The sequence below is a fragment of the Lynx rufus genome, unplaced genomic scaffold (assembly GCF_022079265.1).
Source record: "Lynx rufus isolate CCGP_SWC_20201006 ecotype Redwood Valley unplaced genomic scaffold, mLynRuf1.p SCAF_1, whole genome shotgun sequence".
NCBI lineage: Eukaryota > Metazoa > Chordata > Mammalia > Carnivora > Felidae > Lynx > Lynx rufus.
The window spans coordinates 211,906,194-211,921,958 of record NW_025814823.1 but is presented as its reverse complement, the minus strand read 5'-3'; the positions used below and the strand labels follow the sequence as shown (position 1 = coordinate 211,921,958).

The 15,765-nt window shown below is 40.6% G+C and overlaps 1 protein-coding gene and 1 pseudogene across 1 annotated transcript in view; both read left to right on the top strand.

Annotated features, from left to right (window-relative positions):
- The window catches only part of TTC23L (tetratricopeptide repeat domain 23 like), a 46,281-nt gene that overhangs the window by 16,936 nt on the left and 13,580 nt on the right, over positions 1-15,765 (top strand). Inside the window, exons 4-7 of the mRNA XM_047077134.1 lie at positions 1,443-1,599; positions 3,090-3,215; positions 6,617-6,794; positions 8,735-8,843. Of these exons, the coding sequence (XP_046933090.1) occupies positions 1,443-1,599; positions 3,090-3,215; positions 6,617-6,794; positions 8,735-8,843 (570 nt within the window). The remainder of the gene's footprint in view (positions 1-1,442; positions 1,600-3,089; positions 3,216-6,616; positions 6,795-8,734; positions 8,844-15,765) is intronic.
- On the top strand, positions 2,372-2,464 carry LOC124523444 (uncharacterized; annotated as a pseudogene).

The window sequence follows — 15,765 nt, the reverse complement described above, 5'->3', positions numbered from 1 at the left end:
GTCAAACTACCTACTCTTCAAAGTAAGATGAGTCCCACCTCTCGTATAAAGATTTTACTAAATGCTTTTCTGAGTGTGGTCTTTAGACAGCCTGCATCAGTATCACCTAGGATGGTTGTTATGAATGTAAATCCTTTGTTCTCACCTCAGAACCTGTCAACCATAACTACTGGAAACAAGGCTCAGGAATCTGCATTTTCACAGGGTGTTTATGAAGTGCAGTGCAATTTGAGGGGTGCTATTACCTGGTAACTTAGGGCACAGCCATCTCTTTGGCCACAGACTCCATTTATCTCTTAAGTTGAGACCTACAGAACAGGAACCTCTGAGTGTTCTACAAAGACTCCTTGGCTTCCAGGTCCCTTTTAGGGCTCTCCCAGGGAAGCTTTGTTCCCCCTACCTTGTAGCGACTCATTAAGGAGGTCCTGCACATGGAATGTATGAGGGCCACAGGCCTCAAGACCTTTCAAGATCATCTTTGTGGCCATTCATTCTACCTGTACTGTGAAAACAGGCTCTAAGGGCCAGAGGCAGAGCGGACTGAGGGATGGGGCTGTGAAGTGAGAATTACGGGTGCAGTGGGCCTAGCTGGCAGGGGTGAATATGTTTACCAACCTGCAGAGAGGAGAGCTAAACGTGAACACCAGCCCTAACTGTCTTCAGTAGAGCAGAGGAGATAATGTTCTAGGATAATATGTTCTCTGCTGGCCTTTCTCTTTTCTCTGGAGCTACTCTTTTCCCATCAGGGATCCCTTTGTCTTCTTAGTGAGGACCTCACTGCCTTTAGCAATTAGAGTGTGCGTGTGTGTGTGTGTGTGTGTGTGTGACCAATTAGCCTATCCAGCCTCATCTTGGATTGAAAAAAAAAAAATCCCCAGATGGAAGTAATTGTATTCATAAGCCCTTGTATTTTTAGAATGCTTTTTCCAGAAAGCTCAAAGCGTAGCACTCTGTGGCCTAACCTAGTTTGTTCCTGGACTAGCTCCAGGTGTTTGGTAAAGGCACAGCTTCTATAATTATTGTCATTTTACATTTGGAGGATGGAGAAGCTTTGTGGGTTGAAAAGGTCACATGGCATTAACGGCAGGATTGGGAACAGGATACTCAGCTTCTACTCCTGGTCTACTAGTGATTTCCAGACTGGACCCCAGATAAATGCTCTGATGGCTGCGTAAGAAGCACTTGTGGAATTAATTAAAAATATAGATTGCTGGACTCTATTCGTCTAGAGATTCCAACTCAGTAGGTCTGGGGTGGGGCCCAGGAATCTATATTCTCTACAAGCATTCCAGATCATTCTGATGCGCAGCCAGCTTTGGAAACTAATACTATAGAGCACACGACAGACACACTACCCACCTATTTCCTCCCAGAAATGTCTTTCACTGAAACATGACTTTTTAATGTTTTTCTTCTTGCCACCCACCCTCAAACTTCCCCAGGCCTCCCAGCTCAGGCCAAGAAACATGCTGAATCTGCCAGGAGCACGCTGCTGACCTGGAAGGAAAACACGACCTCAAACACGGAGAAAAAGGAAATCCTGGAAGCTCTGGTCATGCTGTACTACACCGTGGGGGTGGCCTGGCTCCTACAGAACCAATATCCTTCCTTTCCTGGCTGGGCCTGTGATCAGAGCTGGGCGGGGCGGGGGGGGGGGGGGCGGTTGGGAGCACATGTCCCCAGGCGGGTCGTCTCACCTAGGAACAGGGGAGATTGAACCAGGCTTCACAGCTCTATTCTGACATCCGCCCCCCCCCCCCACAAGCCTCTTACCTCCATCTAGAAGGGTATGAATTATTCCTCCTGTATCTGTTCATATAAACTCTGAGTTGAGCCATGAGAGGGGTCTCACTGGTGACCTGTCCCCTAGCCAGCTGAAAAGTTTTCGTAGTGTGTCCTGCTTGATTGAGCACCCAAGAAGACCAGTTTTAGCAGTGAGGACATGGGTGATAGTGGGTGGGGGGTGGTATAGGAGTGGGGAGAGCGGGTGGTAATTTAAAGCAATGTTTGTCAAACTAGGCAGCACCTGTAACCCCTGGGGAGCTTTAAGAATTATTGCTGTTTGGGTCCCACCCTCGAGATTTTGATTTAGTAGGTCTGGGGTTCATCTGTTTATTGAGATTTTTTAAAGGCCCCAGGTGATTGTAACCTGCAGCCAGAAGTCTCTGATTTAATGGACTCTTGATCATTTTTGTTTTTCTGAAATGCTGTTGAGAATACTGCCATGAAGCTGGAGGCCAAGCAAAAAAGACAAAAGAAATAGTTCTCTATGTCCCCAGAGGCGGACCATTACTCTTCAAAAAGCGTGTGATTTTGACAGCCTTTTGGTACTATCTCTACTTGAAAACTGTGCATGGTATTTCGTGTTCACGATCGATCATGCACTAAAGTTGGAACGATGCAGAGATTAGCGCGGCCCCCGAACAAGGATGATATGCAAATTTATAAAGCATTCCATATTAAACAAAATTAACCATAAGTCTTCTTGGAGACCATGTGTCCTTCATCTCTCCTCTTTACCACGTTCCCCTCTCGGCTTTTTTGGTCTTGGTACTCAACTTGTAAACACTGATTCGTTGCCTTTCTCTGTTATGCCTTTAGAAGGGGCTACTGACTATGTGGGAAATAGGATATTTGGGAATTAAGGGGATTTTCTTTCTTGCTGTTTGCCTTTTGCCAAAAATCTGTTTTGCTTGGACTTTCTAAATGATCCAGAAAGTCCCTTTCAGCAGAATTAGTTCCTCTCTTTTACCATTCACAGGAAGCAACTTGGGAAAAGTGAGTATTATCACACCATGGGTGCCTCTAAAGGAAATGTAGCATAATTTACAGTCTCTGTTCGCTTCTCCAAATGCTCACCACCCACAACAGCCCTGGATTCAGGCTACTGCCATGAGAAACCCAGGTCTCTGTTTCTTTTCTAAAGAATTCTTGACAACATATACATATAGAAAATAAAGAACATAGTAAAGTGCCTGTTTTTCAAATTCTGCTTCATTTTCCCAAGTGGCCCTTTTGTTTACTTATCAGCCGTTGTCCCTGGGAAGTGGGGGAGTTTGTGTGCCTAGCATTTTCCTTGACTGTTTCACTGGCAGAGAGGCTTATTTCAACCTGCAGAAGGCAGAGAGAAACATGAAGGAGCTGAAAGAATTATGTGAGGGAAGTGTTCACAGATTACAAGTCTCGGAGAAAGACCTGACAATTGCTTTGGGCAGGTAAGATCTGGGCTTTGGGAGGCTTAGGCTTTTGTGAATGAGGCCCGGTATCACATGATTGTTCTGTGCTCTTCTGTATAAGGGGAGAAAAAATACTCAGGGCAAAAAACCCAGATACTCAGATGGTGATAAAAGAGGCGTTTTATTTACCAAACGCACACACCATGGTCTAAGCTTTATGTGCAGTGCCCATTGAATCCTCATAGACAGCAGTGAGGTAGTTGGTGCAATTATTGTAGAGAGAGAGAGAGAGGAAACTGAGGCTGAGATTAAACAAACCGTCCACGGTGACAAGTGTTGGATCCATGGTCTGAACTCATGGACTCCTCGCCCTTATTCTGTCTTTCACACCTACTCTCAAATTATGTCTTTTTCTGAATCGCCACCTACTTTTGTCATGAAGCATGGTATCTTAAAAGACAAGGAAAGAGTACTTAATGAAGACCGTTTGTTTATTGGAAGCCCATGAAAGCTATGCACGGCCCATGAATTTTTAAGGAAAGTTCTGTTCCATATGGAAACCAGGTACTTGGGATGTGTTCAAGCCAGAACAAGACTTAACTGGTTTGCAGTTGAGTTAGGTATCCTCAGAGAGAATCACAGTATTTACATATAAGAGTGGGCCCAGCAGATTATCAGGGGAAAAAAAGAATAATAAAAGGTTTACTGTTCCTTAGATTTTTAAGATATCTGCACATCCACAATCTGGTTCCAAAACTGTAAACACTTGGCATGGTAGGATCGATGACAGAATGGTAAGTAAATGAAATACATGAGTCATGCCTACCTGCTCTAAACAACCATGAACCTAGAAATCAAATGGGAAATGGTGGGGAGGTGTTTGAATGCCCAACGTTAGATCAAACTATTGATATAAGTCCACGGAGCCATAAATTAGAGTCTAGTGAATGTCTGCTGCTGTCACATGGGTCAGTGGCTAAGGTTTTTTTGCCGTATGTGAAAGATAGCCTTGTTCCTTTTTCAGAATAAATATTAGTGCGTATTTCACTCATTCATTCTACAATATTTATTTAGTATCTATTTTGTACCTGCACTGTTCTAAGTGTTGGAACAGTGTAACTATCTCCAAGAACTATTCTAAGTGCGCTACATCATTTATTTAGTTCAATCCTCTACCGCAAGCTATGAGGCAGGTATTTTTGTTTTCATTTCACAGGTAAGAAAATTAAGGCACAGGAAGAGTAAGTAACTCAAGGTGACAGAATGACTAGTAGAAGATCCAACACTACAGATGGGTCTTCTTAATCCATAGCTCACCTTCTGTACCACATTGACTTATATTTCATAGAGAGCAAATATCTAGTAAGGGCAATCCCCTTTCTCATTTTAAAGGTAGGGAAAATATACTGTGATTGTTTAGGCCAGACAACTTGGCTAATATCTCCCTACAAGCTCTTGATGAGAGGCATTTTCATTCTGTAACTTCTGCTGTAATAGTCAAAGGAAATAGTGGTCTGATTGATCAAATATTTTTTCTGTAAAGAATTACCAGATAACATGCCAGTGCTCTTTTGATTGTTAATCCCAATCTTCAGAGGAAGGATGAATCTTTCAGTTTAAAATAAATTGTAACTTGTAGAATGCCTTATATAAAATAATTTCATATACATACATATTTTTTCTACTTTGGGAATACAAAGATGGAAGAAGCAAAGGGTGAGGGGAAGTAATATTGATTGTGTATCCACTATATGTTAAGTAATTTCATGTACAATTTTTTATCTAATCTTTATAACCTTGTAATTTAGGTATTCTTATCATTGTTTTATTTGGAAGGAAATGTAGACTCCTGGAATTTGACCATAAAGCTAATAACTGAGGGGGGCACCTGGGTGGCTCAGTCAGTTAAGTGTGCAACTTCAACTCAGGTCATGATCTCATGGTTTGTGAGTTCAAGCCCCACATCAGGCTCTGTGCTATTAGCTCAGAGCCTGGAGCCTTCTTCAGATTCTGTGTCTCCCTGTCTCTCTGTTCCTCCCCCACTCACTCTCTGTCTCTGTCTCTCTTTCTCAAAAATAAATAAACATTAAAAAAAAAATTTTTTTAAAGCTAATAACTGAGAACCAGCTTTGAACTACCATGTTATTTGCCTGTGTCTTGCTGTCTCTAGAGGAATAAACTTTAATGAAATGCTTTTTTATTCTCATTTTTTAAATTATATTTTGTTTTGGAAGATTTGAAAATATAGATATGAAGAAGAAAATAAGAGTTAGTTTTAATTTCGCAACCCAAACATAACTGCTATGGGTATTTTAGAGATAAAGATTGATCAATCGATAGATAGATATGTCAGGGTCAATTTTATTTTTTTTTTTAACGTTTTTTTTTTAAATTAATTTTTGAGACAGGGAGAGACAGAACATGAACAGGGGAGGGTCAGAGAGAGGGCGACACAGAATCTGAAACAGGCTCCAGGCTCCGAGCTGTCAGCACAGAGCCCAACGTGGGGCTCGAACTCACGGACCGAGAGATCATGACCTGAGCCGAAGTCGGCCGCTTAACCGACTGAGCCACCCAGGCACCCCTGTCAGGATCAATTTTAAGTAGTCCTATCACTTTTTAAAATTTGCCACACTTTTGGGGCGCCTGGGTGGCGCAGTCGGTTAAGCGTCCGACTTCAGCCAGGTCACGATCTCGCGGTCCGTGAGTTCGAGCCCCGCGTCAGGCTCTGGGCTGATGGCTCAGAGCCTGGAGCCTGTTTCCGATTCTGTGTCTCCCTCTCTCTCTGCCCCTCCCCCGTTCATGCTCTGTCTCTCTCTGTCCCAAAAATAAATAAACGTTGAAAAAAAAAAATTTAAAAAAAAAAAAAAAAAAAAAAAAAAAAATAAAATTTGCCACACTTTTAATTTCTCCTCATATTATTTAGTCTAAAACGGAAGCATGGTTTTTAAAGCCTGAAGTATTTTATTATATGATGTGCCATAATTTATTGAACCACTGTCTTTTGGAAGGAATATTTACATTGTTTTCTCTATCCTCATTTTTAACTGAGGAGGAATAAACTAAATCAAACAAGACAAAGCAATGGCTTTGTATTGGTCTGAAAGAGAGGGAGTCAGAATAAAATTTTATTCTGATTCTAGAAAGTCTGTGTTTACGGGTAAATAACCCATCTTGTGAACTGCTAGAAGCCATTTTATGCTTTTTTATAAAATTAGACTATAGCATGCTGTATTAATGGGGGTGAATATCAGTCAGTGGAATCTGGTGGGTAAAATGCAGGTTAATGGGAGTTTGTTTATAGCAAGACTGGATTTTAGTCAACCACTCAGATAATTGGCCTCTAAAGGCCAAATCATTTCATTCTTAGAATCAGTTTCTTTTGTGTCTGCAAAGTAAGGGGCCTCTCTGACTTTGTGTCTTTGTCCCTCTTCTTATAGAGCCTCCTTGGCCGTCCACAGATTGAACCTTGCTCTGGCATACTTTGAAAAGGCAATTGGCAATGTTATTGCTGCTAAGGGTGATAGGACATCAGATCTGGTCAGTCTGTACGAGGAGATCGCGCAGATCGAGCAGCTGAGGAGGAACCATGATCAGGCCATCCAGTACTTGCAGCAGGTCGGTGAGTTGGCTGGAGCACCAGCCTACTGGCCTTCTTTGGCCCTATGCCCCGTTCCCAGGACCAGGGAAGCTTGGGCTTCTCAGAAGAACTAGGGGGTGGGGTGGATTTCCCGCCAGATCCACACAAGAGCCCTACCTCAACCTTAAACAACATGGGCAGAGAATCCGGACTCAGGATGAGTGTATCTGCTGTTTGACCTGATCTGGGACCAAATTTCCCCTCCCAGGCTTCCCCTCATCTCTGTGGGTGCTGGGAAGAGGTAAGCAAGTGAGTCTGCTCCAGGGAAAAAAGCCGTAGGGGCAACCAAACTTAAGGCTTTAGCAAACACAAAGGGCTTTTTTAAAATGAAAAAAAAAAAAAAAAAAGTCATGATATTTTGGTGTGATGCTGTCATTTGTCCTCTAGGCTAGCCCAGCTGGTTGTATCAACAAGTCTAAATTTAAACCGACAAAAGAGTATTTCACTTGGAGGTAACTAATTTGACAAATGCCCAGGGGAAAACAAAACAAAATAGGAAGGAATGTTGAGTCATTATAATGAAAACAGTGTGGGGCTTTTTGATGCATCCTGTGCTTGAAACTTCCCTTGAAACTTATTAAATTCGCCTTTTCTCTCCTCAAATAAGAACCTGTTTGTGGCTTCTGGTACCTCCGGAAGCCAAAAGTGGATTAGATTTCCTGTATCATAGAAACCGTGCAATGCAATTCAATGGTATTTGTGAAAACAGTCTGATACTGTAGAAAAGGCATTGCAGGTAATCACACCGTGGAGAAATGTTAGGGGATGTTGGTCTGAAGGCAGGGAGTCCACTGTTTACAGAGCAAGCCATCAGCTTCTTGTGTCCAAGACTGTGCAAGCGGTGGTCAGATCAGGACTGCCAAATCAAGATATAGTCAGTGTTTCCCAACAGCAACACAAATAGTTAACATTTATGGACTGCTTTTACTATGTGCACTTGAGGGTATACTCATTTAATCCATGCAATACGCCTATGAAGTGGAGGCATTATGATTTGATCTCATTTTAAGGATGAGGAAATGGAAGCTTAAAGAGCTACAGCTAATTCAGCTGAAGTTGTGTCGCTAACAAGTAGGAGAGCAGGGATTTGAACTTAGAGAATTTGAGTCCTCAGAGCCCGCACACATACCAGCTCTGAACTCTACCTTAGCTCCATAGTGTTGTCTGAAATCTCTGGGGCTCCTTGAGATACCTCACAGTGTCTGACCCGTGTGAACTATGAGGCACGGGGGAAGGGGGCTTTTTTCTTTCTGGTGGGTGTGGGCCAGGGGTTTCTCTCTTCTTTCTCCTTCCACTTTAGTACGAATGATAATAGTAATAAAATCTCCACTTCTGTCATGTTTAGGACATTCCAGGTGGTATCCTAAACACTTTACACATATTAATTCATTTAATCTTTACAGCAACTGCTTGTAACAGTCATTTTTGTCATTCCGGTTTTATATTTGAAGAAGTTTGTGACTTGCCTGAGTCATCAGTGGCTGAGCTGGGATAGGAACCCAGGCAGTATGGTTTTAGGGTCCATACTTAACTCTCCTGAACTTCCTTTGATAACGAACCTTTGAGAAGCTTAGCTAAAGTTGTGATTTTAGTTTTGCTATGACACCTAATAAGACATCATAGTGGCTAATATTTATTGAGAACTTACCATGTGATGATATTATGTGTGCTTTGCATGTACCATCTCATTAATATTTTCCAAACCACAATTGATGGAAACTATATATTTCTTTTACATGTGAAGGTGAAGTTACTTGCTCAAGACTCACAGGAAAAAGCTGGGACTCAAACTCACCTCTCTTATAACTCCATGATTAGCTATCCACAGCTCTCAACTAGCAATTTCATGAGAGCTATTAGAAAATCCTCTGAAATACTGTCATTTGGGTACTCTTGATAATGATTTTCTCTATTCCAGGCCTATTCTATCTGTGTTTCTTTGTTCACTGACGTCAGCCCCCAAACTGCAGAGGCAAGTGCGTTACTAGCCAAGGCTCATGCCCTGTCTGGAGAGGCCCAACACAGGGGTAAGTAGAAGAGGTAGCTTGCAGTTATCACCATTTCCCATGGTGGGGGGAAGCACACTGGCAATGGTCTATCTAGCGATGTGAACAGGTTGTAATTAGCTATTCATGACTGTGATGGAAAAATTAGACTGGAAGCCATTTTGCACAAAAACATTTACACATGAATTTAGGCACAATAATATCTCCACAGATTAGTTGGAACATCAAAACCAATAAAACCATCTGGTTTCTATTTCCTTTGTTCCCTTAGAATCTCAGCAGAACTCACCTGCATAAAGAGTAGAGATCATACACGCTATGAATGTGAGCTGTGAGGTATTGGTTGATGAGGAAATCCAGTGATAAAAGACAAAAACATTGGCTCCTTCTTTCTTCCTCCTCCATTCTCAACCTCCTTGACTCTTTTCCTCTGGCTGTCAAGAGAGAACGCTTGTAGCAGCTAGAATTTTTATGACTGTATTCAAAAGTGAGGTATTGGGGCTTCTGGAAGAAAGCCAGGTGATGAATTCATCAACAGTAGTCCTTTCTCAGACAAGGTCATCCTTTGGAAAGTGAGTAGCTTCAGGAGAGACACAAAAGAACGGATGAGAAAGGACTGTGTGCCGTGCTCAGCTGACTGGGTCAGATTAACGGACACTAATGGATTCGATGGCCCATCCGGAGGAATTTGAGATTTGTGAAAAATCTGATTTAAACATTTTTAAATGTTGATTATCTCTGCTCATAAAAGGAATCCATTTAGGTGTACATTATTTTTCAGTCTTTTATGAAAAAGAGAGAGGAAGAGTGAGAGAGAGAGGGAACGAATCACAGGGAAAGTTTTGCATCCTACTTTTCTCCACTCTTCTATTTTCCCAAGTCATTAAATAATTTTGTTCAGTTTTCAGAAGTTATTTTCATATTTTGATTACTGTTTCCTTTAGCATGAATGTTCATTGAAGACTTCCTGATTCTGTGTTTCCTAGCTAATCATCTTCTTTAAAAAGTTTTCTTGTGTATACTCAGAGTATTTGTACTCCATCTATACATCTGATTTTTTAAAAATAGTCTTCATGGTTATAACACATTTAATGTATTTGTGAATATGTAAAAATTTTGTTCAAGTGAGAAACTTCTATGCTTCTGGGTTGGGAGGTTCTAAGGCCACCTTATTCTTTTCTTGTATATTAATTTTTACCTGTAAAGATTTGGATCTTCACCTATCATTCACTAAATTCCAGATGGATCACATCTGACTGATCACAACTGAAAATATGAATTATCCCGAAGGAAATACAGCTCTACAATCAAAACTCCTAAAATTAATAATTTAAGGAAATAAGAACTTTCTGAGCACACAAAGATATACTAGAAGAGATTGATAGATTTAATTATAAAAAGATCTAAAACCTGTGTCTGTCACAAAGTACCATAAATAAAATAAAAAACAGTGTAATCCAAGATGAACAGATAATTTGAATAAGCCCTTAATTATTGAAAAAAAAAGAATTTGTGAGAAAGATACATCAACATCCAGATGATTCCACTGGATAATTCTACCTAATAAAGTATTAACACCCATCCTGCATAATCTTCTCCAGAAAATTGAAGAGGAGGGAAAATTTCCCAACTCATTTTATGAGGCTTGCATTACCCTGACACCAAATCTGGGTAAAGACCTTAAGAAAAAAAACAAAACAAAACTACAGAACAATACCTTTCATACACATAAACCCAAAAAATTCTCAAGAAAATACATAGCAATGTATAAAAAAGAATAACACACCATGACCAAGGGAAGCTTTTTTCTTGAGAGTGTCAGCCTGGTTCAGTGTTTAAACCTGAATGAATGTTCTCTACCATATTAACAATCCAAAGATGAAAAGTACGTAATCTTATCAACTGATGCAGAAGAAGCATGTGAAAAAATTCTGCATCCATTCACAGTGGAAGGGGAACTTTCTCAATCTGATAAAAGACATGTACAGAAAACCCATAGCTAACATCATGCTTCATGGTGAAAAAGTGCTTTGCTCTTAAGATCAGGAATAAGGCAAGGATGTTCATTCTCACTAAGCTTATTCAACATAGTACTGGAAGTCCTAGCTAGTGCAGTAGGCAAGAAAAAGACATACAGCCTAAAAGAAATAAAATGGTCCTCATTTGCAGCAATGCAGCTGTTTCTGCTGAAAATTCCAAGAAATCTGCAAAACTCTTAGAACTAGTAAGTGAGTTTAAGCTTAGCAAGATCACAGGATATAAAGACAACCACAAAACCCAGTCATATTTCTATATATTAGCAATTCACAACTGGAAACTGAAATGTTTAGAAATATTACTTACAATAGCCCCTCCTCCCAAATGAAACACTTAGGTATAAATCTAACAAAACATGTACAGTATCTGTATGCTAAAAACTATAAACTCTGATCAAAGAAATCAGAGATGATCTAAATAAATGGAGACATAATGTATTCGTAGATTGGAAGATGTCTAGTAAAGCTGTCACTTCTATAGAAATTGATGTATGGATTTAACACAAATTATCAATCCAAGATCCCAGCAGGAATTTTTGTAAATATAGACAAGCTGATTCAAAAATTTATACAGAAATGCAAAGAAGTTAGAATAGCTGAAACAGTTTTGAAAACTAATAAAATTGGAGGAATCATACTACCTGATTTAAGATTTATTATAAAAGCAACAGTGGGGCGCCTGGGTGGCTCAGTCAGTTAAGCGTCCGACTTCAGCTCAGGTCATGATCTCATGGTCCGTGAGTTCAAGCCCTGCATCGGGCTCTGTGCTGACCGCTCAGAGCCTGGAGCTTGTTTCGGATTCTGTGTCTCCCTTTCTCTCTGACCCTCCCCCGTTCATGCTCTGTCTCTCTCTGTCTCAAAAATAAATAAATGTTAAAAAAAATTTTTTTTTAATAAATAAATAAATAAATAAATAAATAAATAAATAAAAGCAACAGTAATCAAGAGAGTTTCGTATTGGTGAAGGGACAGATCAGAGTCACTGGAACACAAAAGAGAGTCCAGAAATAGACCTGTGTAAATATGACCAATTAATTTTTGACAAAGGTGCTAAGGCAATTCAATGTGGAAAGAATAGTCTTTTCAACAAATGGTGTTGGAACAATTGGAACAATGGTATTCACATGCCAGAAGAAAAAAGAGAAAAAACTCACTTTCGTAACATACACAGTCATTCAACATAGATCATTGTCCTACACGTAGGAGCTAAAATTTGCATTTACTTTACAATAGAAAAATAGGGAGAAAAATAATACCAAACATTACATAAAGAAAACAAATGGCCAATAATCACAAAAAAGGTTCAATCATAGTAATAATGAATCAATATAAAACAGCAAGGATACCAAGTTTCCATCAGAATGTCAACATTTAAAAGAAATGATAACATTTAGGATTGATGAGAGCAATTTGACACAAAATCTCTGAAAGATAATTTGGCAAAATGTTACACATCTTAAAACTATACATACCTTTAAAATCAGTTTTCACCTATCCTATGTAAAAAAATTTTAAATATGAAAATATCTAGTATTTGCCAGATTGTGGAAAAACAGTTCTGCTCACTCATAGATGGAAGGAGTGATAAAAAATTTGGAAAATAACTTGATAAGACCTAGTAAAACCAAAAGGAAACATGTAGAAGGATGTTTACTGTGGCACTCAGTCTGTAATTGTAAAAAAATTGGAAACAACCTAAATGTTTATCAATTAGTAAATGGAATATTTGATATATTAATTGCATGGAATTCTGTAGTCTGTAAAAGGATTAGACTTTATAATTAAAAAGAAAGTTAAAAACAATATTAAGGAAAAAATACCTTGCATTTTTAGGACATAAAAATACTATTGTTTATAGTCACACACACACATATGTATATATACATGAAAAATGAACTGCAAAGTAACTAAGACCGCATCAAAATGTACATCAAAATGTAAACAGGTAGAGACTTCTGGCTATGCCTTTGTGAAGAGATCTGTGAATCAACACACACATACACACATAAAATTAAGATGTTCCAAAAATAACCATTTGAGGACACTGGCAATAAATAAGCAGACAACAAATTGGAAAGCATTCTTGCAAAACTGCTAGAGCTTTGGGTAAAGAGAGTCTTCTTGTGTTTTTGCCTGAGGCTGCTCCCGTCCACCCACAGCACCAGCTCAGACAGTGAGAATACAGCAATTTGATCAGCAGGGTCTCGCCAAAAGAACAGCAACTTTGTGGCAGAGGCCTTGGACTCCATTTGGAGCAAGGGGCAACCCCCCCCCACCCCCCCCATTGATTCATCAGATAAAAGTGGCAAACTCAGAAGAAATGCAAGGAGGGAACGCCTTCATACTTGGTAACCTAAAGTTGCTGTCCTGGTTTGTAGGCATTAGAAGCCCGTCAGAAATCTTAGCAGGAAGAACCTGGAAATGAGAGCCAAGAAAAGGCCAGAGAAGCTCTCCCAACATCCCTTGCCAACTGGGAAACTATTTACATGTGTAGGGGAGATATGGCAAATAACAACCAAAGAAGACTTGAAATGTGGCAGAGCTTTGAATGCACACCCTGATCTACATACAGATCAATCAACAGAGGATAGAAGTCATACATCGTAAAGGTTTTTGAGCACAACCTCTTTTCAAGTCAGTCACTTGGGTCAGCACTAAGCTATGCAGACACAGGGGTAACCCCAGGAATCCAGACCAAATTTTTAAAGGATAATCATTAGGGGCACCTGGGTGGTTCAGTCAATTGAGCATCTGACTTCAGCTCAGGTCATGATCTCACAGTTCGTGAGTTCGGGTCATGATCTCACAGTTGGTGAGTTCGAGCCCCGCATCAGGCTCCATGCTGTTAGCCTGTCAGCGCAGAGCCTGCTTCAGATCTTCTGTCCCCCACTCTTTCTCTCCCTCTGGCATGCTCTCATAAAATAAATAAAACATTTACAAAAAAAATAAGCATTAAACACAAAGATTTTAGATTTCTAGTCTGGCATATAGGGGCTTGGAGGTGGTCACTCCATCCTAACAACAAGTAAAAAGCTGAACAAACTGGAAAATCAACAGCTCTTCTTAGATCTGTCAGGGAAGTGAGGTCACAGGGCAAACTGATGCCCCTGAAATTGGAGAGACAAATAAATACAGAGAATCACAATTTGCCTGAGCAGGTACCTGTCTCTACAGGAACAAGTACTGGGTAGGAATACCTGAACTATAACTGATAAATTTCTGGAAGCTCAGTGTGTATAAGACTGAGAGTTAAAAATTCCAAGTACCCAGTGACGGGGGCGGGGGGGGGGGGGGAAGTGGGGGGGGTGGTCTCCACACTCTTGTGAGATTTACCTCCAGGAGCTTGACCAGGTTCTCCAAGTGAATATTGGAGAAAAATGCCCCCTTGCTGCCAGGAGAGAGAGGGGGAAAAATAGCCAGCTAAAATATTCCAGAGCTGGGGCCCCTGGATGGCTCAATTGGTGAGGTCAGTGGCTGACTTTGGCTCAGATCATTCTCATGATCTCACAGTTCAGTTTGTGGGTTTGAGCCCCTCATCGGGCTCTGTGCTGACAGTGCAGAGCCTGCTTGGGATTCTCCCTCTTTCCCTCTCTCTCTGCCTCTCCCCCGCTCACACTTTCTTTCTCAAAATAAATAAACTTAAAAGAAAAAATCCTTTAAAAAATATGCCAGAGCTTTCTACTAAACAAGGCCTGTCCTCAAGAGAAATTATTTTACCAGAGCCTAAACTATTGTTGTTGTTGTTGCTGTTTCAGAACCTAACCAACCCAAAGGGAAGGAAATACCCAACTTTAGCCCACTCTCGCTATCCCTTCCCCTCTAAGGGAGAAAGGGGCTGAGAAGCACTTGCGAAGTTCACAGTCCAGGGGCACAGGCTCACTAAAAGACCGAGACCTAACCTAGGATGATAGAATGCCTTCCCCTCAAAGCCCACATCTTCCCACCACGTAGCTAGTGGCCTATTTAGAGCATTTTCTTTTACCCAGTACATCATGTCCACCTATCAAGAAAACTTCAAGGCTTAGTAAAAAGCAAAAACAAAAAACAAAACAAAACAAAAACAAACAAACCCACACAGTTTCAAGAAACACAGCAAGCATCAGAACCAGACTGAGATATAGTAGGGATATTCGAATGATCAGGCTGGGAATCTAAAACCATTATGTGATGTCCAAAGGCAGGAGGTAGACTTCCTAGCTCAGGATGAGTGAGAGAGAATTCACCCTTCCTCTACCTTTATTATTATTGTTTTTATCCTGTGAATCCTGGCTATTGGAGAAACAGCACCATATATTGGATGCTGATTCAGAGTATACACAGCCTTTGGGAGAACTCAAGTCTTGCAAAGTATTGCCCCCTAGCTGGCACTGTAACTGTCTTCAAAAGACTATAACACCATTCTATCAAGCTGGCTGCTTCAGTATGGTGGGGAACATGGTAAGACCAGTGAATTTCTTGAGCATGGGTCCATTACGGCCCTTCTTTTGCTGTGAAGTGGGTTCCTTGATCCAAAGCAATGTTGTGTGGAATACCATGATGATGGATGAGGCATTCTAAGTTTATGGGTGGTAGTTTTGGTAGAATCATTGCATGCAGGGAAGGCAAATTTATATCCAGAGTAGAAATATATTCCAGTTAAGGACAAAATGCTGCCCTTTCCATGAAGAAAATGGTTCGGGGTAATCAACTTGCTACCAGGAAGCTGGCTAGTCACCGTACATAATGGTGCCATATTAGAGGCTCAGTGCTGCTGTTGCTGAAGATTGGGCACTCAGCCATGGCTTTGGCAAGTAAACGTCCTTATTCTTGGGCTCATTCCTGGTTAATCAGGGTTTTCCAGAGAAATATAACCAACAGGAGTGAGGGGACCCATGGTATAATATGTCTCAGAATCCAAAGGCCCAAGA